Genomic DNA, 26,064 nt, shown 5'->3' on the forward strand with positions numbered 1-26,064 from the left:
TGAGTGTAACTAATTTTATTTACTTTTCATGTTATTTGCCTACTGCTCTTTTAGTTACTATTAGTACGATGATAAGCGCATAAAGTTGTGTATGTTTGATTCGGTGATATCATCATATTATCGACAGTAACCTTCGAATACTGTCTGAGTTATCACTATATTCAGGGATAGTTGGAATGTATTGACCATGTTTAACGCATGTGAATATAGTTTAAGATTGGGAAAGTGGGGTTATTTTGATCGCATGGGTTAATAACATGGAATAAGTCGGAATGGGAGTAATTTTCTAAACAAAAGTTCCCGGCAAAATGGCGGCTTGCGAAGTTTGATTCTCGATATGCCATGTTGTACACGGTTCGGTATGTGTCCAGACGTAATGTTCGATGTCCACTCTCAACTTTGGGAAGAGGTCGCCACCTTATAGACTTTTTGTTTGTTGGCAGAGATAGAGTCTGCTCGTAGTGGGTTCCACCGTGATTCAGCCGTTACATTGGAGATTTTTGGTATTTCGGAAATTTTCTCGTGGTTTAAAATTATTTTAGTTAGTTTTATACAGTTGCAGCTATCTACTCGCCAAATCGCGTGTTGAGGAAAAATCTGGAAGTATGAAAATATTCTAGTAAAACTTCGATACAGTCAGTTTGATATAGTCGACTGTCCGGAAGTTCCTTTATGATATTACATTTGTAAGGGGGGCAAGAGCGGTGTTCCGTGCATTTTTGGTTGATGAGAAATATTGTCGAGGATAAGACGTATTTTAGTAATAGATATATAGAAGCAGCTTCTTATTGGCTATACGCAGGTAGAGTAAGTTTGAAAGTATGGTCTTGATATGATGTTCCACCTCGTGTCTAATTTTTTTTCGTCCGTAAACAGGCGGACGCGTTAAGTCCGGAAATTCGGCGAGGAGTTGGTGATACGTCGATTCGCCGATGATCGTTTTTATCGACACTGTGTCGGTCGTGGCCGAGTATCCCCTTGCGGACAGGTTGGCGGTCGTGTCGATTAGGCGTTTGCTTTGCGGATCCCTTTCAATTCATTTGAAGTCCCGTCGAATGGAGGTTCAGTGACACCAGAATGATACCGCAAGTCGCGATGCGCGTTCCACTGTCGACAAAAGGTTCATAGTCGCCTTTGCTGCGGACGCATGTACACGCATAGGTCGGCACCCGTGTCCACGAAGAAAGAAATACTCGAAATCCCGCTTTTCACGAAAATGCGGCGGGATGAGAGGCCGTCGTCGTATGCCGCTGTCACGGACGGCTGCTCGCGTTTCCAGTTACAGAGGGGACAGTACTTTCTCGCGCGGTCTCGGAAGGTCTCGTGGTAGTAGCAGGGACCATTTTGCTGCGTCATGTCACGGGGATTCGGGGATTGCGACCGTGGTCAGCGACCACTGTCGAGGAGCAGCGCGCCAATTTGCGCTACTAATCGACTTACCCAGTTGTACTCCGTAGGTGCGGGGGTGGTTCCATTGCCCGCTGGCCGCTGCTATCTGTTCGGTTTCTGGGCTTATTTCGTGGATTCTGTCTCCCACCATGTTCAGGGCATCCGCACTAACTTTCCTTATGACGGCCAGAACTCGTTATGCATTCACTGGGAGGCAGTTGTTCCAAAGTGTCAGAACGAGGTCGTCCGAGATCGGTAGGGCAGCCAGCTTCTTCAGGTCCCTGTAGAACTGGGATGGTGTCCTGTCTGTGTCCTGTAAACTTAAAGTAATTAACGTGTTTGTGCTACATAAAGACATCGTGTCCGTAAATCACCAGTGTTCGTAATGGCGAACCACAACGAGGAAGGGCGCGTAACGAAAGCTACAAACCGCGGAGACACAATAAGTGAACTATTCCACGTGTTACCACCAGACTTTCCGGGACCGCACACGGAAATGTCGGTCTCCTTGCAACTAGGTCCAGGGAAATGGGACCAGCCGTCCGTAAACACGGCATACAACGACGACCTGGGATCCCTCCGCATTTCGTCACCGACAGAAAATCAAAGATCTCTTTTCTCGTGGACACGGGTGTCGATATATGTGTACACCCGTGCAATAAACTATGTGCTGTCGCTGCTACGTGCAACCGTCAAACAAAGTCAAATTAAAATTTTCCGGTACTCCCCAGACCAGTATAAATGAACGAACACGACCGTAAGGCGATCAGTTTATCAGTCTCAAATTCGAGCGATCTTATTAGCGATCTATAACACAGTCTTTAGCGAATCCGTTAGTGCCGAGCGTCTTAGCGAACATTCTCTGTATTTATTATTTTTAAATACATTTGACAGTTTCAATATCGAGTAATCTCGTCATTTAAACCACACGATCAACCATCGTCTGCAAGTGGTGACCCCGACGTGATTACTCGATAGTGAAACCATCAAATGTATTTAAAAGTAATTAATAAATACAGAGAATGTTTGCTAAGACGCTCGGTACTAACTGATTCGCTGAAGACTATGTATTGATCGCTAATAAAATAGCTCAAGACTAAGACTGAAAAACTGGTTGGGACCAGTGATAACGTTTTTTTTTTTTTTATTATATTTATAGTAGGTTTACACAGTTTCTCTCTGTTCGGAGCTATTTTTTTAAAATTACGTGGGTACTTCCCGCGTCCGACAATTTTCAAAACGCTTACCGAAACCTGCTTGAAATCGATGAGGAAATCTGAGCCTTCTGCCCGAATGCGTGACGTATTTATTTGTCGTATTTCTATTATTTTCGCTTTCTTGATTTTCGCTTTGCCAACATTCTGTCCAGTGTTTTTCAAGTACAACTGATATTGGGAGAAAGGATTAGACAGATATCTGTTGCCTGGATTCCTTTGATTTCTCGTTTGATAAGGTAGCACCAGATTATCCACGCTGAGAAGTCTGTAGCCTCCCTTCATGCTCTTGAATTCGGTCTGTTGCACCAATCTTTGTATCAACGAATTTACTTTCAAACTTCTCAGGTAAAGGACAGATCTTCTGTTGCTTGCGTGGGGTAGGGCTTTGTGCATGAAGTGATATCCCGTCGGACTGCCTAATATCGGGCCAAGATTAACGAATCCATTCATGACTGCCACGCGATCGACGACATTTCTTTCCGCAGGTTGCCTCTTCCTACGCGAAACGTATTTGTGAACAATACCTCGGCAATGTTGCTGGCGCATAGGAGCACGATCATCGCAAGTAGCATCGTGACATGCACGGGGCGTACGTTGATAACACATTGATTGTCACGCATGTTTTCAATGAAATCTTCAGGCCACGCGTGCCGCAGTACCAGGCGTTCTCAGCTAGGTATTCCCATGGATATTTTAGTAATGCGAGTCGCTCAAGTGGTGGTCTCAAGAATGATCTCTCGCTTCGTTTGTTCGCGACATTAAAACCACTAGCTATTGTTGCATATAATGAAGAAAAGTGTGGTATAGATTATTCCGAACAAATGGTTCCTTGTGCCACCACAATTAGAAAAGGAATCAAATGGTATAGAAAACTTAGAATTCAACTTCTTCTGGAAATTTCTGTTGTAAACGCTTTGACGGTTTACAAAATTGCAACAAGAATATGAGGTGGATAGTCGTGATAGGTACTGCTGGTGTATAGATCGCTGTGAGGTACTGCTGCTGGCGTATAGGATTTCTGTCTTCATCCGTATTGCCTTTTTCTCAGTTAGGAATCTTGGAGAAAAAACCGGACTACGAGTGCCGGGATTTGAACCTGGTCTTGAATCTTCGTAACCTACGGCGCTAACCACTGCTCTGCCGTCGTCCGGTCTTAATTTGTTGTCAAGTGCCGCTACAGATATAAATATTAGAATATTTAGAGAATTATTAGTTGCAAAATTATTAGGGTTGTCTGAAAATATAAAAAATCCTTGTCTTCGATGGAATCAGCATAATATCACCGTTCGAAAAAATGATTCCGAAAGAAGCATTAGACACGCATGCAAACTATGTTATGCAAATAAAAGACGTCGAATGGACCGAACAAAGACACAAAAGAATTTAAGGAAAACAACAACTTATTGTCAACATTGACCCGACCAACCTCAGCTATGTATAAAATGCTTTAAAGTTTTACATTCTAAATAATTTTTTTAATAAACCATTTGCATATTACTTTCATAACAATTCAATAGTTTTATTATTTCTTCTGGAATATCTTTTCAAATATCTGCGACGATCCTTCGCAAGTAATCAAATAAACGCCACCCGAATACGGGCTACGCGGCCCTACCAGAAACTTTCCTGACATCCGAATACAAGTGTCGTGACAGTCAATGTAATAAATCTCACATTCGCGCGCACTGTAATCGATGCTACTCGCGGTGATCGCGCTCATATGCGCCGGCAGCAGAGCCGACGTATTCACGACGTTTCTCGTGAAAATGAGGCAACCTGCAGAAATACATATCGTTGGTCGCGTAGCAGCCAGAAATGGATTTGTCAATCTTGGACAGATATTGGGTTTGTCAAACGGAGTATCACTTCGTCTACAAAGACATACCTCATGCAAAGAACAAGAGATCCATGCCCCACATGAGAAGGTTGAAAGTGAATCCATCGATACACAGAGCGGTACACAGCCCGGATTCAAGAGGATGAAGAGAGGCTACAAATTTCTCAGTGTGGACAATCTTGTACCACTTTACCAAATGAGAAATTCAGCTAATTCTAGCAGCAGAGATCCGTCAAATCCTTTTTTCCAATATCAATGGTACTCAAAAAAAACTGGACGAAATGTTGACAAAGCGAAAGTCAAGAAAGTGAAAATAATAGAAATACGACAAATAAATACGTCACGCGTTCGGGCAGAAGGGTTAAATTTCCTGATCGGCTTCTAGCAGGTTCCGGTTAAGCGTTGAAAATTGTCGGACACCTATGTAATTTTTAAAAAATAGCGACGAACAAGGAAAAACTGTGTAAACCTACTATAAATATAACAAAAAAGAACGTTGTTACTGGTAGGGGATGATGTAGCGACACAGGAGACACAGGATAATTCAAATCATGTTATTGTTTTGTCTCGAAGTATCAACATCGTTAGGACATACATGATATAATAATAAATAAACTAAGTGTAAGACAATGTCGCTACTATGTGCAACCGTCAAACAAAGTCGAATTAAAATTTTCCGGTGCTCCTTAGACCAGTATAAATGTACGAACACGATCGTAAGGCGATCAGTTTATCAGTAGTCAGTGTCGTTGCTGGAGTACTTCTGCCTTCTCTCTTTTCATTTTTTGATGCCCTCCGGTCGCCGTTATTTGAACCCGGGTCCCGAACGTTCGTATCCTAAGGCGCTAACTACTGCGCTGCCGTCATCCGACCCTTAGTGTTGAGTGGTGGTATTTTTGCTGTCGAGTGCCGCCACACTCTGTATTTATTAATTATTTTTAAATACATTTGACGGTTTCAACATTGAGTAATCTTGTCAGTTAAACCACACGATCAACCATTCTCTACAGGTACGATCCCAGTGTCCCTGAACCTGTCTCTTCGACGAGAATTCAAATGGCTTTTCATAGTAGCAGACTTTAACACGCCCATCATCGACCAGGACTTCTTGTGCTACTACGGGTTGCTAATGGATCTGCGAAACAAACAAACCTAATGGACTCGACCAACAACCTGTCCGCAAGGGGATACTCGACCACGATCGATACAGCGTTGATAAAAACGATCATCGGCGAATCGACGTATCACTAATTCCTTGCCGAATTTCCGGACTTAACGCGTTCGTCTGTTTTCAGACGAAAAAGAATTTGACATGTGGAATACCACATCAAAACCACGCCCAGACCTCCTGTCTGCAGCAAACCTTGACGCTTCACCCCCCGATCGTCTCAAACAGATGAAGGCAGAATTCGAGCTGATGATGGAGCAAGGAGTGATTCGGCCATCACCTCTCCATGTCGTTTCGAAGAAAGACGACGGCCTACAACCCTACGGCGACTACCGAGCACTGAACGCCCTCACCGTATCCGAAAGGTATTCGCCGCCGCACATCGAAGATTTGCTCTACAATAAGCGAATCTTTTCGAAAATTGACCTCATCCGCGCGTACTACCAAATGCCGATCGCGCCCGAGAATTTCGAAAAACCGGCGATCGTTGCCCCGTTCGGATTATTCGAAGCCGTAAATGTAATGTTCGGACTTCGAAACGCAGCATAAACGTGTCAACGGAAATTATATTTTTATGATGCACCTTAAACGCCAACGAAATCAAAGCTGCTAGCAGAGCGTGTGGAAGCGATTATGAGCGTTCCAAAGCGTGTTAACCAACTGCGAAGGGTATATTCGTGGCCCTCGTCAAATGTCTCAAGAATCGGCACCTGCAGCAAGTCGAGGATATAGTGGTTCACCAAGCAAGCAAATCTATCAGCCACAGGACGATACAAAAAGTTAAAGAGTGAGATTATCCGCAAACTGGCTGATTCAGACAGTACGAGAATGCGAAAGTTACTGGAATCTGAAGAAATGGGCGAAAGAAAGCCGTCCAAATTTTATCAATACTTAAGAAAACTCACCAGGCATTTCCAGTCAGAGCGTTCGAAGCGTCGGCAGGTAGATTTGAACATATACACATAGACATTATCGTGATGCAATATTCGCAAGGCTACCGATATTGTCTAACGTGTATCGACCGTTTTTCACGACGGCCCGAACCAGTACTCATACCCGACATGGAAGCGTCAACCGTTGCTTCAGCCCTCCTTTCTATATAGATATTTCGTTTTGGCGTACCATCGAAAATAACAACCGAACAACGACGCCAATTCAAGTCACAATTGTTCAAGGAACTACGCCGATCGCTCGGTATCAAACATCTACGCACGACGGCCCATCATCCTGCGTCTAACGGGGTGGTAGAGCAACTACATTGATAGTTAAAAGCGGCAATTAACACGTTGAACGCGGCGCCGAAATTGCTGTCTTTTTCGTTCAACCGGTAGCGAGTGAGCGCTGAAATGATACGATGATACAGGGTGATCCGCGACTTCAAATCAGAAATTTTGTTTAGATCTGTCGGCCAGTATGTCGTAATGTCATTTTGTGTCGAGTCATAGAATACCTGACGACAAGCGTAAGCTAAATAATGCAACGAGAAAACTATCTAAGATCCTTAAAAATTATAAAAATGACTGTTTACAAAAATATCTTGCTAGCTAATCTGTCTCCCGCAGCTGACTCCAACTATACACTATGGAAGGCATCCAGGAAACTCACTCGTCCTTCACAAATAATCCCTCCAATTCGCTGTCCGTAAAGTAGATGGGCGCGTAGCCCTATACAAAAAGCCAACTGGTTTGCAAGTCATTTAACTAAAACCGTATTCCACCACTATTGCAGCGGAAATAATTGAATACTTGCACTCTCCCTTCCAGATGTCTCCTCCTATTGAGTCTTTCTCATCTTTCGAAGTTATAGACTTAATCCGTCGTCTAAATTTCAGGAAAGCATCGGGGCATGATCTGATAAGTAACAAAGCCATTAAGGAGCTTCCCATAAAAGAGATTGCACTCATCACTCCTATTTTTAATGGAATTCTTCCCCTTGAATACTCTCCTAAGTCTTGGAAAATATCATTGATTACTCTACCCTAAACCCTAAACCTGGAAAACCAATACACAAAACTAGCTCTTATCGGTCAATTAGTTTTCTATCTACTTTGTCCAAACTATTTGAGAAAATGCTAACGAAACGACTCCTTCCACTTTTAGAGGATTTGAAAACAATGCCAGATTATCAATTCGGTTTTCGGAAGCAACATTCTACGATAGAGCAAATTCATCGTTTGTATAAAAGTAAAATAAAAACACCTACTACTCCAGGTAGTCTTAAAATCATATCTAACCAATAGGATGTTCATGATTAAATACTTAGACGCTAGAACCGCAATATTTCCAATAGAAGCTGGCATTCCCCAAGGTTGTGTCCTCGGACCTCTGCTGTTCATCATCTATGCTGTCGATCTACCAACTTTAACAGAGATAACCGCAGCGACATTTGCTAATGATACAGTTTTATTAGCATCCCACTCAGAGCCGATAATTGCCTCCTCAATTCTCCAGCAAGGTCTCGACTCTATGGAAAAGTGGTTCCACAAATGGCGCTTCAAAATAAATGAGAATAAATCCAGTCATATAACCTTCACGCTACGAAAACAATTCTGCCCATGGGTGACCATAAATAATATTTCAATTCCAAACAAAGGATCAGTCAGATATCTGGGCATGATTCTGGACAGAAGAATGACATGGAAACGACACATTATAGATAAATCCAAACAATTTAAATCAAAATTTTAAAAATTCCACTGGCTCGTGGACAGACGTTCCAGCTTAAACGTACAAAATAAAATAATGCTATATAAAGCCATATTAAAAAGTGTTTGGACCTATGAGATCTAACTATGGGGAACAGCGAGTAATTCCAACATAGAAACTCTTCAACGATTCCCATCAAAAACTCTAAGATGCTGAATAGATGTACCTTGGTATGTTACCAACGAAACAATACATCGAGACCTTAAGACATCTGGGGTTACGAAGAATCCAAATTCAGTAATAGATATAACGTAAGAGTTAACAACCATCAAAACCCATTAGTTACTCAATTACTTGGCACAACGGTTCAGATCCGCAGGCTAAAAAGACATAACCCTCTAGAATTAAACATCAGATTCACTAGAATAAAATGTATGATAATCACTTATTATTCACGTTATAGTACCACGCCAGAATAATTTACTTATAATTCTCAATGAGAATCGATTGTAAAATAAATAAAAAGTGCGTAGTGTTCGTTTTTCTTAGATCATATGTAACACTAATTGTCGTAGAATATCAAGACTCTGTGATAAGTAACGCACATTTTAAGTGGATCCGTTAATTTTCCCACGATCAATTTGTTAAGTTATGAGACGAGAAATATTTAGTATATAATAAAAATGTATGAGTTTACCTTCGTTCATTTTCCGAGCGTGTACGTGTTTTCAAAGATCTGTAACGGCACTAGGCCGCAAAGAACAATTTTCTTTCCAACGGCTTCTTCGGTACATAGTATAGCATCGCTGGAACACTGTTTACGAAAGACCGACGAAACACATACAGTGTCGCTATGAAGCGTAGGTGCCGATAGGCCGAAAGTGTCGGGAAATTTCAATAGGCCTAATGATTCATCGATATCCCTTTGATCCTTCAGTCGAATAATCGGAAGAAGGCGTATATAATCCCAATAGCAAACGGTTGCGTACACGTGCGTAGTAGGGATATGGAAAGATGACAAAGGGAAGAAAGTTATCACTGGACGTCTAGGTTACATTATCGAGAACACAAAAGGGAAACAAATATATCCTATTATACACAGGATCTATTAACTAAGTGCTCCCTTGGAATTCCTACTGTAGCGGTTCGTAGCCATTGAAAAAAGTTCCAGGGTTTAAGCTCATGTGTTGGCAACATGGCCTGCGAAATCCGACGTCCGGGGTCAGGACGTCGTCAAAGAATAAACCCTGTGACTTACAATAAAGCTCAAGTACCTTCGATGAAGAAAACCGTTTCCCTACTCCAGAAGAAAACTTTCTGTTATGGGTATCTCGGCATCCTATATGAATGGAAACGAGGAAAAGATAGAGAGACACAGAGTTGCAACTGATCAGTGAAGTCGAGTAATCGGGGAGTACGCGAAGAAGAATACGAGTACGGTCGAGGTAACACGCGCCAGTAAAACTGTCAGGTCTTTCTCGTATAATTAATAAATTCATTGTTAAATCATTCCACGGAGTATTTTTTTAGCACCCTACCACCTCTTACCACCTCACTATAGATGGAATCTCTGCAGCCGAAGTGACAGACATGTTCTAAAAACAATTGATTTGTTGTTTCGGTTCCCCGAAAGCAATTTTAGCAAATCAAGAAACGAATTTTACATCTTCGCTAATGAAGAAGGTGACAAAAAGATTTCGAATAAAGTAGTATACTACAACAGCATATCATCCTCAGTGCAATGTATCGATCGAAAGGTCACACCACGTATTGTATATGTTGTATATGAGGATACCTCTAATTATATGTAGAGAAATCAAGGAATTAGAATGAGTGGAAGAAGTTAGCCATGATCTCCTATAACACTTTTGTGCACGAGGGAACGAAGTTCTCTTCGAATGAATTAGTTTTCGAACGTCTAGCCAGGCCAGAGAACTGTAGAGTGAAGGAGTAATTGAAGATAATGTGGAACCGATCTATGTAGATTTTTAAGGGATCTACTTGACAAGATCAACACGACACAATTCGCAGTAAAGGAAAATGTAATTTAACGGCCTATGGTTATAAAGAACGTATCGACAATAGTTATTAACCATCAAGTAGTTATATTCGGACAGTTTAATCAGTATATCGCATAGTACGATATTTCCCAAGTGCGATTGACAATACATATAAAAGAAATGCCAAAAGCAATAAGGAACCGTAGAAGTAGAGGCTATAATACAGAACGATCGAGCTCTGTATAAGACCGATAAACCCGACATTTTATTATCGAACCCACGATACGAATAAATATAATGTCCGCGCTCTTCTCGCTGTATATATTCACTACCGTAATCCCCAGGTCACGATATACATTGACAAATTTTGAACAGATGCTACGATAATAAAATGAGCCGTGACACTTTTACAATTCATGATTTTACAATCCGCGGAAAAATAACATACTCAATATTCTGATTTGTGACTCAACATAAATAAAAAAACAAATTTATACGTCCTCTATACTGCAAATCTCCGTGAACATGTGGAAAATCGCTAGTAGAACATAGATTATGAAGATAAATTTTACTTGTTAAGATATATTAATTTTAGTTTTTCAACACTGTATCATATTTGGATTTAGCCTGAACACTTCTTCTCTACTAGTGTTGCTGTTTTTTTAAGATGTGTTTCTCGCAGTAGGCCTATAACATTATACTATATATTCAACATTACTTCATGAATATATTATGAAAATTATGTATGAAAATTTAAATAAAAGACATATGTAAAATATGTTGTAAAACGAATAAACGATTCACTTTTTATAATATTTCATGCCTTATTTCTTTTGTAAAATGTTTCGACGTACTCATTTTTTATTATTTTTATGTAAAATTATGTTATTCTCCCAGAACTTTATAATTTAATTCTCTCAAGTTAACTTACTGTTTGAAATTGACTTCCTTCTGCAGAAACATTTTTGAATAAATTTACCCGGATATTTTCTGTATCCGATACTCAGATCCGATGAATATGCGGAGCAGTTCAAAGCTTGAATTTCGAAAGAAGTCCCGGCGCACACCTGTTAGGCGTCAAGTAGGCCATTGTGGGGTTTTAGTCGGTAAGTCCGACACTACCCTGACTCTGTCCATGAGAATTTTCTCACGAAAAAAATGTTCAAGGTTTGAATATTTTTAGAAAAATAATAATTTCACTGATCTTAGTGTCAATTTTAGTAATTTCTTCCGAAAATTGCACTTTGTTTTATCCTCTTCTTACCACACTTTGAAATACAAATTTTTAAATTAAAAATTTAATCTAAAAATGAAGGTCATCATCGAGGTTGATGCATGTTCCCGTTTCGAATATACATCAAAAGAAGTGTCTCCTTTCTTAAGTTGAAATCACAATAAGCATCTTCAGTCAGCATTCTATTCTTGTCTTAATGGTGAAAACAAGTGATCGAAGAGGTAGTATGCATCAAAATATAATACAATATGCTCAAATATACTACAACCTGATACAATATATTGCATGGGCGATATAGGAAATTATGACCGAACACAGAAGTCCAGGAACGATAGCGTCATAAGCAGCTTGTTTCTTTTTGTTCCTTATTTGAAGTTTTAGCTTTCCACCATTACATTAATCAGCTGTTTGTGTTTTATCTGTTTCATCTTCTTTTTCCACCTACTTAGGGACTCATTTCTTAGAATCCGCGGACACAGTACGTAATTGATCGTCATCGAGCAACCTTGCCAATACGCATCGTCATTTGCCACTCGCTCATTTGAAGAGATTCGAGGGGCAACGATTCTGATTTATTTTCTTTTAAACATCATCATCTCGATAGTATTATCTCGATAGTATATCTTATCAGCATGCATATATTTTATGATATGGAATAATGTCATATGATGGTAATAAAGACATATATCGAGTTCAGTAGACGTTCATATAGATCAAATTTTGATATCCGAATTTACTACAGCAATGCAGTGGGACATATGATTAAGAAATTTCGCAAAACGATCTGAGTTAAAGATTTGACAGGTTATTCAAAACGATAAACTCCATACATTTTAGGGCAGACCATATGGGATGGTTGTCCCAATAGACTCAAGTGCCAACAAGAACATCTTACAGGATTTTCAAATCCAAGTCGAAAATGCATTCATAAGCAGTTGCAATTTTCATACAGCGATGATTGATTTTAGTCTCGTGTGCAAGCACTAACTATGTTTTCACTTGAAATCTTTTCGACTTCAGGTGTCTTCAGGTTTTTCTTTGCATATTATCTATTGACAGTCTTGAGTGCAGAGACGTTGGTTTGAAAATTTTGGGTAAGCTCGCCGCCTATGTTTTGATGAGAAACGTAATTGTTGACAATGCATCTCTTCGGTTGGAATGTACTACTGCACCGATACATTGTATTGATTGTATTGTCACCTACACCGTGACCATAGCCAGTTTTCAATGGTACGAAGAGTATTTTAACTCGTACAAGTATGACTGCAACGACATAAAAGAGGAAATTACGGAGTACGTTGTCTGCAGCCAAAGCAGTGAGACTTTGTGCTCCTGTTTAGCAACTGGAGGTTAAATTACGCGAATTGCATTTTTCTGTACAAGAAAATGCAAATACGTCTGTAGTACATGCCGCATATTCATCGAAAAGTAGGTTGTTCATAAGATTTTCGATTTTCAAATATTTTTGAGGTGTTAATTTAATTTTAATTAACTTTCTTCAAAAAGATTCTGCATCTTACAACCTTTTCCATCGGTAGAGATCTCACTGCGTATAGCTTTGTTTGTAAGTGTTACATAACATACATTGCACAATTCTTGTATTAAGAGAAACGTGTTAAAATTCTGGATATAATTTCCTTGCAGAAAAAGCATGATTCTACATTCGAAGTGTACAAATATACCCGTTTGTGAAATAATGAAAATCTCGTCTTCATGATTAGAAATTTGATGTGCTGCATTGCATATCTGACAAACATGATTGGGTCCATTTCTTTGAGTAATGTCGTTATAAAACTGCGTACTATTCACGCGATCATGTAATTTGAGTGCAAAAACGCAAGATTAGAAACGTTACAGTTTTCTTCTTTTTATATATGTATCTGTATATAATTTTACATGTTTTAAGCGAATCACGTTCTTCATCTTGTTCGCGTTACTGTGTCAAATTTCAAAACTCAAATTTTTTTCTTATATTGTTTGCTAATAATTATTTACGAGTCTGCCAAATCATTCAATTTCCCCATCACATAAATAGATATCACAAGTTCTAAACGTTGCTGTGTCATTGTCCAATCTGCATAGAGTTTTCAACGATATGATGACCAATATCTATATCTTTAGACTTGTTATAGATATTTCCAACATATGTTGATATACGATAAATTATAATATTATAGATAATACATTGTTGGCTAGGAATTTCCTGGATATTCTACAATTCCGTTCAACTAGACGGATTGCGTTTCTTTAATGTTTTTCTACATTGTATACTGTACACGTATCTTTATGAACTTTATACGTTTTTCTTTACGTTGAGATGTGAATGACATCTAAGATTGTAGTGTTACATGTTGCAAATGCTTATATCGCTGCAAAATACATTGTACGGCTTATCGCAAGACCTACTATTTTTGAAAATCCTTTTTTGTCAATGCGATTGCTGTCTGCTCTTTCTTGTTTTATACTTTGTAGCACTTCCAAGTAATTATGTTGCTATCTTTCCATTTCTACTAACAAATTTTGTATCTTCTATGACAGTATAATTAATTGTTTACTGTAATAGCAGAATTCTGTCAATTTCATTATTATTTAAAATTTTCCCCTAAAGGGAGACTTACTTACTTGCAAAATTTCGTGAGAAATAAAAGAACGAAATTTTTGGTAGACTTGTACTCTATTAGTTTGCTTTCAAAATACCTTAACAGTAATTAATAAAAAATGTAATAAAATTCCTTCTATAACTTTCATATTTTATTACAGTGATTTTCCATATGCTTTGCGTGACATGCACTATTTATAGAATATAAAATTTAGAAAATATAAACTTGTAAAATTTATATAAATATTAAGTATGTTCTTATTTCTCCTTGAATTCTGTATCAAATGTAGTGTCAGTTTATAACACAACCAATAAAAGTGTGTAAAAAAGAAAACAAAAAGGATGGGAAATGCAAATGAACAATGGAAAAGGGTAGGATATCTCTTATAAATACAACACAACCCCTATACGTAATTTGATGTTTCAGTGATCGTGCATTTACATATGAGATAATCATACAAAATTATTTATACGGAGAGTCGCACTTAAAATCGTCCTGTGTGATGCAAGAAATATTTCTCATTGTTTACTCCTAAAATATTGAATGGATAAATTGTAAAGTACAAATTAAATAAATAAATAAAAAGAAATATACCTGTAGCGGCACATGATTTATAAGACGATTCGAATCGAGGGTGACTAATGTTGTTGTTGTGCCTCGGAGTATTAACACCGTTACGATGTACGAAATGTAATAAGAAACAAACTCCGGACAAAACAATATCACCGTTACGTGCAAACGTCAACCGGAGTCAAACTCAAACTTTCCGGTATTCCCTCGACCATTATAAATAGACGATAATTCTCTCCAGACAGTTATTATCGAGCGAATTATCTAGTATATTATATCTAGTATAGTATATCTAGTATATTATCTAGTTTACGAATATCGAGCATTCTTATAGCGAGAGTATCGAGTGACATTGAGCGAGTGACAATTAACTCTGTATTCTACACTTGGAATAATATCCTATTTCCTAAATCAGACAAAATCCTAGAAATCAGACAGCCAAATTTAATTATCAGTAAAACTGAATGCATAATCACATACGACCGTAATATTATGGAAATATGAGGATCACCCAAAAATATTTCTTACGAAATAAAAATTAAGAACAGTTCATCCAGTTTTGAAGAAATAGATATTTCAACACTAGAGAAAATATTAGGAACGGCTCCAAAGGTAACTCGCAACATTAACCAATACAAAGCCAACCTCGATACGTTACAAACACAAGTCAATATCCTACAATTTGAGCCACGTATAAATTCAATCAAAGAATATAGCATATTTACTACAAATACTAGAATTTAGGCCTGGGACCAGGAACAATATATATAACGTATAAATGTAAACTTTTCGAATGTCTAAGACGAGTAATTCCTAAAATTGTATGTATCAAAATATTCTGCTCTACCATTCACTTTCAGAAGACTATTAGACATAAGACTATTTCTGGTAGCAGCAACTACCATTTGGATTCAAGCGTCAATTTGAGAAAGCAAAGACCCGATATCGAGAATAATAAATAAATAAATGGTTACTAATACCAAAGGTCAAGACCTGATCGTAACAGTAAATAATGACTACGAAAGATAACGAATAAATGGAATTTGTTAATAATAATAATGATAATAATATAACGGATTTACTATAGCATCATAATAAACAATTTACGAAGTTTTGTCTTATTCAAGAATAAGTTTCCTTCAATATCATAAAATGCATTCACTTTAAATTCCTAACAACGAAAATTCTTGAATTTGGTACAAAATGATAGCAAATAAAATAAATGAAATAAAAGCTTCGAAAACAACTAATATTAACAGAAATGGGAATAAGGGAAGGATTGCATATACAAGGATGCGTAAGAATGCACTTAGAAAAATCAAAATAATTGAAAATATGATTAAAACGTGAGAAGAAAATATCGCCCAAAGTTGTATATTATTTATTTAGTAATAAATTTTATTTATTTATATTATATATATCTATGGAGGATTCAGAAGCCAATTAGTGTAAACGCAACCTCCCTGAAAAGGAGTTACGTAGCTCCAAAAATAATTTATTGTTAAAAATTTCAGTTGATAAATCAATTAAGTCGCTACTTTCATACATATATAACAGATTACGGTATTGACCACGAAATTACTAAGCATAATTATTCCGAGCATAAGCATAAACACTGAGAATCATTTCGAAGTCGTGATAAGTCCTAAGCGTTATAGTTTGTTATATAAAAAATAATTGTAAGACTGCTTAACTGAAACATTAAGCAAAAAAGGTGAAAATATGTGTATTTTCAGGAAATTGCCTTTTTTCTGCTAGTGAATTTGAATATTTACCCAATGAGCAAAATTTATTTGATTGTGATAATGGTGAACGAGACGAAAATTAAAAAAAAATTGTTACAAGAACATTCTGCTGAATGATTTTCCACTTTATGAGATCAACGGTTTATCAGTCAATGTTTTTCAAAACTCTACAGGAGCGTACAGGAGAAAAAATTGTACAGGAGCGTTATGTGTATTTTAAATTTTTTCTTTATTATAACAATGTTTAAACTTCATGATTCATGGTATACTTAAATTTTAAACTTGACAGTTTTATTTTATGGAAAGATTAAATAGAGAATCAATTCCTTTACAGATTTACAAAAAATTTTGTACGAAAATCCGGGTTGTGCCGATGCTCCTGTTTGGCACTGTATTAGCATAAGCGAACAGTCTAACTTCAAGTTGACTTAACAAAAATCGAACGACTAGCACAAACAATTAGCGACCGCTTATTTTCCATAACTCAGAATAGAATTATGGACATTAGGACGAAATTGTTACCAGAGAAAATACAAAAGTTATGTAGTTCAATACGACAAGATTTCTACAGGTTTCCTACATGTTATGTATATAGAAACCAAAAATGTAATAAAAGTAAAAAGCGACCTAAAATAAGAAGATTAATCCTTTGGCCTATAACCACGAGCGAGACACGTGGTAAGGGATTTGTGCCATAAGCGAAATCCACAAGTCAGACTCGTGGTAAAGAATTTATGCCATAAATGGAACCCACGAGTCAGACTCGTGCTAAAGAATTTGTGCCGTAAACGGAACCCACGAGTCTGACTCGTGGTAATTTACAAATTGCTACTGATTCATTATCCACTTTGAAATAATAAATTGTTTTTGTTAACTGATCAGTTGATCATGATTACGCCCTAGACGTCTTAAAAACACCATTTGTCCTCAAACGTTGTTTATTATTTTACAATTCCTTTTATAGCCCCTATATATATAAGTCATAAGAAGTATACATTTTGCGCCAGTTCGGGCACACGGCTGAACAAATGAATGGCGCGGCGCGCGATCGAACTTCTTGCTTACTATGGCTCGCGCGATCGGCAGATAGCGTGTAGGCCAAGGGGTTAAATATATTTGTTTTCATGACTTACCTTTACATGTAGAATAATTTCCTGTTCGGTTACTGCATTACCCCATCTATCATTGAACAAATTTTTAGATTACAATTATTTACATAAAGCTAATACGCGCACGAATATTTGTTAGATAATTTTCAGCATCACTTTAAGACAATTTTCCAGATAGAAAAATTAAAACTATCGGTAAATTCTTATACGACGCGCACTCTACTGCGTCCCGAGTACGAATGACGAGTGAACATTATGGAACTATACGGTGACCGCTTATATAGTGACGACGACGGATTAGGATTGCTCAGTGATTGGCTATACTTCGAGCCTATAGGCGGTACGTGTACGCGATCACTGCGTAAAAGTCATTTCGCGGCATGCGCCCTTCCCCTCGCCCTTGTTCAACAACCGATCACTCAGCCCCACAGGAACTAAAAGTAGACTGCCGATCTGTCCCGTTTTGCGATCAAGTTTTCATGACAGAAAGAAAAAAAGAAAAAGCAATATCGTATAACAGTATTGCTTTTGAGCGGCTTAAATTAAATTACAAACTGTAATGTTAAAAATGTAAATCCAACACAAAATATGGTATGGATACGTCGTACCGACGCGTAAGGGTACTTTTGTCAAAACCACTTTCAAACAGAAATTCATTGTTTATTGTAAATACACATATGCAACTTATATTTTTCTTGGGCAATAAACATTATATATATGCAAATTCTATAGAATTTAGAACACCAACTGACGGTTTGACTTTCTCTGTGTTTTTACTGGGAGTCGGTCGAACGATAGAAACAGAGAAGGACGGGGAGTTAGGATAGAGAACAAAACAGGATTTCGAGAAGAGAAGATTGAACAATGAAAAAATGCAAGTTAAAAACTAGAAGAAGAAAGAGAAGAGGGAGTAGAAGCGGGGGTTTTGAGGAGATACGGAAGAAGACTTAGAAATTCGATTCTTGAGTTTTCACAAATCGATCGCCTGATTTCCAAAAATATTACAACATTACAGATATATATATATATTGTGGCATGCTTGTAAAATCTAGACATGATTCTTTTGTTAGGTTTTTATAATTGTATCTCAATTTTAATATTAATTAAACGAATATTTAATGGTGATTTTAATATCGAAAATAACGATTATTATACTACGAATTTTTACATGAATACAATATGTTAGAATATGTGAAACATAAGGTCTGTTCAAGTAACATTAACAAACGAAAAACAGTTTTGTACGAAGAAAAACAAGAAAGATATAAAGAATAATAGGCTTTGTTTTCGAGAAAATTGATCTTGGAAATCTGTTTCAAACATGTAAATTTGGTTAGTTACTGACTAAACAGACGGAAGTTATTCTACGTGCAAAAATAATAGAGAAATGTGAAATAAAATCTTTTCGTATAAAGCTTAATTTTCAAGAAAATCGAATTTCTTCGTGCTCGATTCATAACACTGTTCGACATGTATCTAATTTTGCAACCTTCAATAGGCGATTCTTGAAGACATTTACGAGCTACAATCGAATTTGCAAACCGTTTTTTCTTATAACTCACAATTTTCGAAAATATCAATTTTGAAGAGAATTGCAAATTTTCAACTTTGGAAATATTTTGTGTTTTTATAATAGCAGCTATTGAGTTGCGGTTGAGACGAAAAAATTCTGTGGACTCTCCCGAATAAAATGATATGTATTGTTATTGCATTATGAACATTTAAACATGTCTAAATAATGATCAGAGCGAAAAGGCATCTCAAACGCAACATTCCTTCTTACATTTCTCAGTTTATTGAAACAACTAAAGGTAGAGGAGAAAACCAAACTACAATACGCGATACAACAAACATTTCTGCTAAAGCAATCATCATCTATTGTATTCCATTTGAAATATAGAAGCACAACTCGCGACGTTTTTTCCGCCATTTGATAAAACGGAATCGATAAACACACGCAGTTTTACTTACATCGAAAGTATTAGCATTACCAAGATTTTTAGATTTCTTATATCGCTGCTTGGCATTGATAGTGGCACAAGTAAAAAGAATTTCGAATTTGCTTTTATTGAATATCAAATCTACATTATGCTTTTCTTTCTATCATATAAAACGGTAAATTTAAAATTCCGTCAGTTTTGCGACACAGGACAAAATTATTACGTATCTCCTTGACCTTAGTGTTACAACAATATTTTCACATCTTCAGCTGTTTACATTATAAGTAGAAGGTCGTACTGCTTTCGCGAATAATGGTATGTCTTGTGTTTAGTCAGCCTTATAATGTTGTTGAAATGACTCGTTGAAAATCTCTTCGTAAATTTTAAAAAGCCTCTCCTCTAAAACTTACCCTTTTGCGAAATGCACCACTATCAATGCCAAGCATCGATATACGGTTTAAATATCTTTCTGTTTCTGCTTTATCGATTCAAAAATATTTACTAAAAAATATTCCATCAATTTTGGAAGTTTACTTTCAATCTCTTCTTTCTCATTAATTTAAAAATTCCCTTTTTCGAGCTCTGCATTCAAATCTCTCCGACGCCTCTCCGAAATTTTACAAATAATAATTTTTTAATCATACACTTGTAAATAATAATTTGTCTCGATATTCGTAGTTTTCTGAGAGTTCTGAGGTAAGTACGGAGGAACATATTCCTTTTACCAGAAGGTTCATCGTCTTTTCTGCTTCGTGGCTGCGTCTTTCTAGAGCATCTTTAAGCTAATTTGAGGTGACATTTGCTCTCGAAAGTGCTCTGAAATTGTGTATCTATTTGAGAGTTTCAGTTAGAAAAATTTACCAAATGTCCTGCTGGATAAATTGTAAAGTACACATTGAATCATAAAAAAAGAAAAAAAAAAAAATTGAGAGCAGCTTGAAAACTTGCTATCACACAGTACGCTCAGAACTGTTCATTTGAGATTTGCTCGTGCGTTTGTTCGTCTGTTCTGCAGTTTGTTTCGAAATACAAGTGAGGTGAGATAGCGATTGAACGAAAGGCTTTGTGCTCTTGTTATTGCGTACAATTGCATACAATTGGGTGTAAAGATAAAGTAAGGATAAAGTAGGACTTAAACGAATAAACAGGAACTGTAGCCGCTCACTCGTCACTGGAGTTGCAGCACGGAATGCGGTAACAACTGAGAGGCTCCTCTCGAGTTCAAAGGTTAAGAGAACAAAGCTATCGGCGATGTCAATAGTTTTCTGTGCATTTTCAAAGTCAGCACGCGATGGCGGACTGGTGGCCACGCGCAGTTTTTGCGAGATATGTAGATATAGACCAAAAGGAATGTGTATGTGTGTGTGTCTTTGTAGCGAATGTTGCGTGAAGACAAAAGAGCTTAGTCAGCGAGTTTTACCTAACAGTTAAATAATATTTTAATTTCCCGTAAAACTCATCCGCTCTATCATACCTACATATACTATGAACAAAATATAAGACTTAGGTTCACGTCAAGGCATTGTATCCGGTAGCAACCGAAGCATATGTTACACGGGCGCACAACTATAGGCAGAATTCACTCAAGCGATACCGGCAGTTTTTTGTGAGTATCTCGGAAATTAAACAAATTCAGTCCTTGTTTGTATAGGGAAAAATTGTTTAAAATGTCGATTTGCACGACATACGCAAAAATCATCGAAATCGAAGTTTAGTCAGTCTTTCCACAGTTTCACCGGAAGTAAGTAATGAACATAGACTAATATCTACGTAACGTAATGTAATTAATATCGTACTCTCGTTATACAAATTTGAACGAACGTTAAAGTGCCAATTTTGAACGATCCTTTAGTTCTACGGTTTCTTTCTTTTTTCGCTAGCCAAACCGCGGACGTCAACCGACGTGGCGCGGTGAAAACATCCCGATAATCGCTACACATGCATTGACACACGTACAGCGCGGTTGCGCACTTAGTATCCAGAGAGGCTTTTTTTACGACTGTTAAGCTTTGATCGCATTTTGAAACGTTTATTTCATTTTCCTCTATTTTCTCGGTAATTAAGATATGACGATATGATTTTATGATTTACAGTTTTGTTTTATTTTGAATAGCGCTCCTTTTGACATAACGGCTACTTTAGAACAAGAATAATGCAAATACATAGTGATATGAGTATTTAATGCCTTAGAAACTAAATACGGCAGAGAATTTTTTAGATTAGAAATTAAAAGTACAATGTTGAAGTTTGTCTTTGTAAGATGAAAAAGTATTACATTTTTCTGAACATTTCTTTTCGTTTCTTTCTATCATTTTTCATTCATTATTTTATTTTATGTATTAAAACAAATACAATAAATAATACAAACAAACTTCCGAATAAATAAAAATATAAACTTATTTCACCCCACAATTCAAAATTTCTAAAGTGTACTTTATTTTTTACTCTAAAAAGCTTTTTAAGATATTCAGATATTCTCCAGATATTAGTTCTTATCAGTATCAACAAAATGTTTATCTTTCGCTTAATTTTTCTAGTGCATCTTCATTAATCTCTAAAATGCTGGAATTTTTCCATTGAAATCTTGAAATTGTTTCACTTAGAACGCGCGCTGTATACAACTTACGTACTGCACAAACTTTGCAAGTTTGTTCCTGAAGTTCAGTCATGGCGAATATCACTCAGAACCAGTTCACTGGATGATCGCACCGGATGTATCACTGGTCTCCAAAACGGCCTGACAATTATTATTACACTAGAAGTAATTTTTAGCATACCAAAAGTAATATATATGCTTGTTACATGTTTCTTATTTAGAATAACATCTCAAATTTGATTTATTTTGTTTATTTCCTTTATCCGTAGAAAGTGCTTTGTATAAACAAATATTAATAACAATTATATTCATTAATTTTCAAAAATTCAGAACTGTGATTTATCGATATTCATTTTGTGCGCCATGTGACACAGAAATGCAAACTGTTCGTCCGAATACGCATTCAGTATAATCATAATTGTAACAGCATATACATATATTATAAAATATAATGTTTGTATCCATCAATGCCGTTTTATTACCAGTTAATTCACCAAAAGTAGAATTTGGTTCTACTCTGTACATTTTTCTCTTTAGATGATCACTTTGCATGAAAAGCGGGTGAAAATTTCACTGAATACCTCAAAGTGACAAGGAGTAAATTCGGCTTATGGATCGCAGTAATTCTCATGGATGGTCCTCGACCGATAAGACTAGCCGTTTCGCTACTACGGGCGACTACAGTCGCCCTACGTAAGATACCGCGTATTGTACATACGACGAGTATTGTACATCATCAAGTCTTTTATTAGCAATAAAATGGTGTGACAAGAGGAGATTGTATATGTTGTCCTCTTTCCACAATGAAAAATTTGTTAACACGAAACGTCATTATCGCACGCAAGAAACGATTAAAGGACAGAAGTATGTTGTCGATCATAATCGGTTGATGGGAATTGTGGAGCGAATCGCGATACCAATGCCGGATTTGTGATGTTGGCCTGTGTGTAACACCGTGTTTCGAAAAATGCCACACGCAATGCCATTATTAAAGGCCATTCGTATCATACAATTATATTATATTATATTATTACATTCTATAATGTTATTTGTTTCAAAATTGTAATTAAAAGTGAGTGTGTTAAGAAGTTATAAATACCCTGTTTTGAGGAAAGTTTTTTCTTCGAAAAACATCGTCAGATCGGCTCGGTTTGCAGTGAGGTGTAAACGTGGTCGTTAACGACCTTTCTCGCACACCGTGCACTGTTTTGGCGCGGCTGCTCGTTCAGCGGGAGTACTGCGCTGGAGAAGCCGTCCCTAGCGAAAGTGCTAGTACACTTTGCCAATGATCTTCCGGAAATGCTCGCGTTTATGGTGGTTCCTTAGGTTTATTGCGGGTCAGTGTAACGGTGTGTGGGCCCCGGCGGCCTGACCATGAGGGACGTCACAGGTACCGACTCACGCGACGTAACAGACCATGAGGGACGTCGCACGGACCATCTCACGCGATGTAACAAAATATGTATTAAAGAATGATACTGTCGTACTCAAATGGAGAAATTCGTGAGATTTATCAACAAAGCACACTCGCATCATGGTATCAAGTGCAAAAAATATTCGTAACATTCATGCTACTTCTACAAGCCAACAGTCATCTAGAAAATTGAAACCATTAGCTGTTCTTGCATACAATAAAGTGTGGTATAGATTATTCGGATCAAATAGTTTCTTATGCCACTACAATTAGAAAAGGAATCACACGGTACCGGAAATTTGGCATTCAGCTTCTTCTTGGAATTACAGTTGTAAACGCTTTAATAGTTTACAAGATTACAACAAAGAAGGAAACAAATAATACAAAATTTACAGAATTATTAGTTATGAAATTATTGGGGCTGACTGATGACGGTTATCGTGGAAGTTTTAGTCGGTTGGAGTCCGACACTACCACGCCGCTCCTCCCCCTAGAAGCGTCGGGTGTTCGTGCACGAAAAAAAAAAAAAAAAAAAAAAAAGAAGAAGACAAAAGGGCTGACTGATGATGTAATGAAATCTTCTTTTAACATAGATATCATAATATTGTCATCCGAAAAAGTGCTTCTGGACTGTTGAGATTATTTGATAGAGGAATAAATAAAGGATAAATTTATAATAGAAATATATATTGAAGTAAGTATAAGTATAGGTATAGTATATGCTGATCCAGATCCTCACTCTAGCAATGTTACATTACAATTCAATATAATAGGGAGCAGATTGATACATTGACAGCAAAGGACATTACGAAAAAATTAACCTTGGTGTATAACTCTAGCTGAAAGTTACAAGAAACAGCAATAACAGTCTACTTATAGCTCTTTTATTTCTAGACCTTGTGACCCAAAAACAACATTCATATTCAAGAATACAATAATATGGACCTCCCTTTTTCGTTAACTTTTTTGCTTCACTAAGTTCTATTTTCATTGTAACAGCGGTGTCCAGGTCACGGGTATACAAAACAAAAAGATGTAGAGTTTTTCTAGAAATAAATACTTCAACAAGGACGAAACATTACATTGTAAATAACTTTTTTAATAAACCATGTTTCTATATTACTTTTATAACAGTTAAATAGACTTATTATTGTTGAGAATTGTGGATCTTAGTCGCCGAAATAAACGTATAGCAACACTCACATTACACGTAGAAATGATATCGAAATAGTTTCATATTTATTTTATGTGATTTACAAGATATTTGTAGATACACATTGTACATGTCTGAGCACTCTTTTTTTCTCACCATTTTTTTCATCATTCTTCTATTCTGCGAGACGCTGCGCACGCACATACTCCCACACACACTCATAATTATACATATGTGTGTCACTACTACGCGGCTCATCCAGTGTAGCGCACAAAATTATACATATCTCAATAATTAAATCCTGTGAAATATCTTTCCAAATAACTTTCCTACTAACTTATCTCGTAAGCACTCAGATAAGCATTGTTTAGGATTTTGAAGGTAGTAAACACATCATTCGCATACGAAGCATTATCCACTAACCTGATAGCAATTGAGGCGAGTTTTGTCCGTATGGCAAAAGATACAACCACCGAGACAGCACTGGTAGAGCAGATGGGATAAAGAATATCTCAACCAACTAATGATTGGGAAAAAATGGCATCAGCATGGCGCAACAAATTCCAAGCAAAGCATAATGGTCGTTCAAGGGATGACAACACGACAATGCCAGTATTCGCCTACGTAACCTCCAATTTATTCATAAGAGCAAACGAAGTAATTCGTCATTTGGCTTGCCGATATTTCTGACTCTGCGATTTATTTTCCGACTAGATTTAATAGATTGTTATATTTCATTTTATAAACTATGGAAATTCACGATCAAATACGAGACACAATCGGATAATTCTAATAATTAATAATTATTACGCCATTTTACATATTAATCGCTTCGAAACGCGGAACAACGTATTGAACCTACCCTAGGAGTACGAGAGAAATTTATGACAAATCCACTTTGTTACTTAACTTTATTAGTTTGTATAACGAGCGAATGAACATATTTAAATCTGTATTTAATCGCGAATTTATACCACGATGAATAATGTTCTGTTAGCGATGTTTGTTACGTATAATAGTTGTATTATCATTATCGACTTCCTGGTTTGTCAATGAAAGAAGAAATAAGAGAAAAGAGGAATATGGTTGCGTAAATGAAACACGCAAGCGTATGCAGTATGTACAGCTTCCTTAGTCTAACAGTTCAATGTATGTATATTAAAATGCGTACGATAATTTTATATACCCATTTGCGTTGTAATAGTCGACTTTCTATCAGCAAGTTGGGAAAAACCATCGACGAATGCAGAACTCTGTATAAAAGATGTATAATTTGCATAAATGTTAGAATGTAAGATGTTCATTAAGCATTCGCACACTTGTAAACACACGTCTGTACAATATAGACTTTTTGAACGTGATAAATAAACGTGTTGAAGTTTCGTTTTGAATAGCCACCTGCGTGAGTTCTATCCTTTTTTTTTTTAAGTTTTAAGTTTCACGATAT

The 26,064-nt window shown here is 36.9% G+C and overlaps 1 protein-coding gene and 1 long non-coding RNA gene across 2 annotated transcripts in view; one reads left to right on the forward strand and one right to left on the reverse strand.

The window, feature by feature from the left end:
* The window catches only part of LOC141445894 (uncharacterized), a 253,960-nt gene that overhangs the window by 150,900 nt on the left and 76,996 nt on the right, over nucleotides 1-26,064 (forward strand). The gene's annotated exons all lie outside the window — the stretch shown is intronic.
* LOC141445890 (neuroendocrine convertase 2-like) lies at nucleotides 1,557-17,881 on the reverse strand. Its single transcript, XM_074112081.1, has 3 exons — nucleotides 17,539-17,881; nucleotides 2,637-3,780; nucleotides 1,557-1,709 (listed from the first exon to the last, which is right to left on the reverse strand). The coding sequence occupies exons 2-3, from the start codon at nucleotides 3,210-3,212 to the stop codon at nucleotides 1,557-1,559; spliced, it is 729 nt and encodes a 242-aa protein (XP_073968182.1). The 5' UTR covers nucleotides 3,213-3,780; nucleotides 17,539-17,881.

Source organism: Bombus fervidus, chromosome 15, assembly GCF_041682495.2.
Source record: "Bombus fervidus isolate BK054 chromosome 15, iyBomFerv1, whole genome shotgun sequence".
Lineage (NCBI taxonomy): Eukaryota > Metazoa > Arthropoda > Insecta > Hymenoptera > Apidae > Bombus > Bombus fervidus.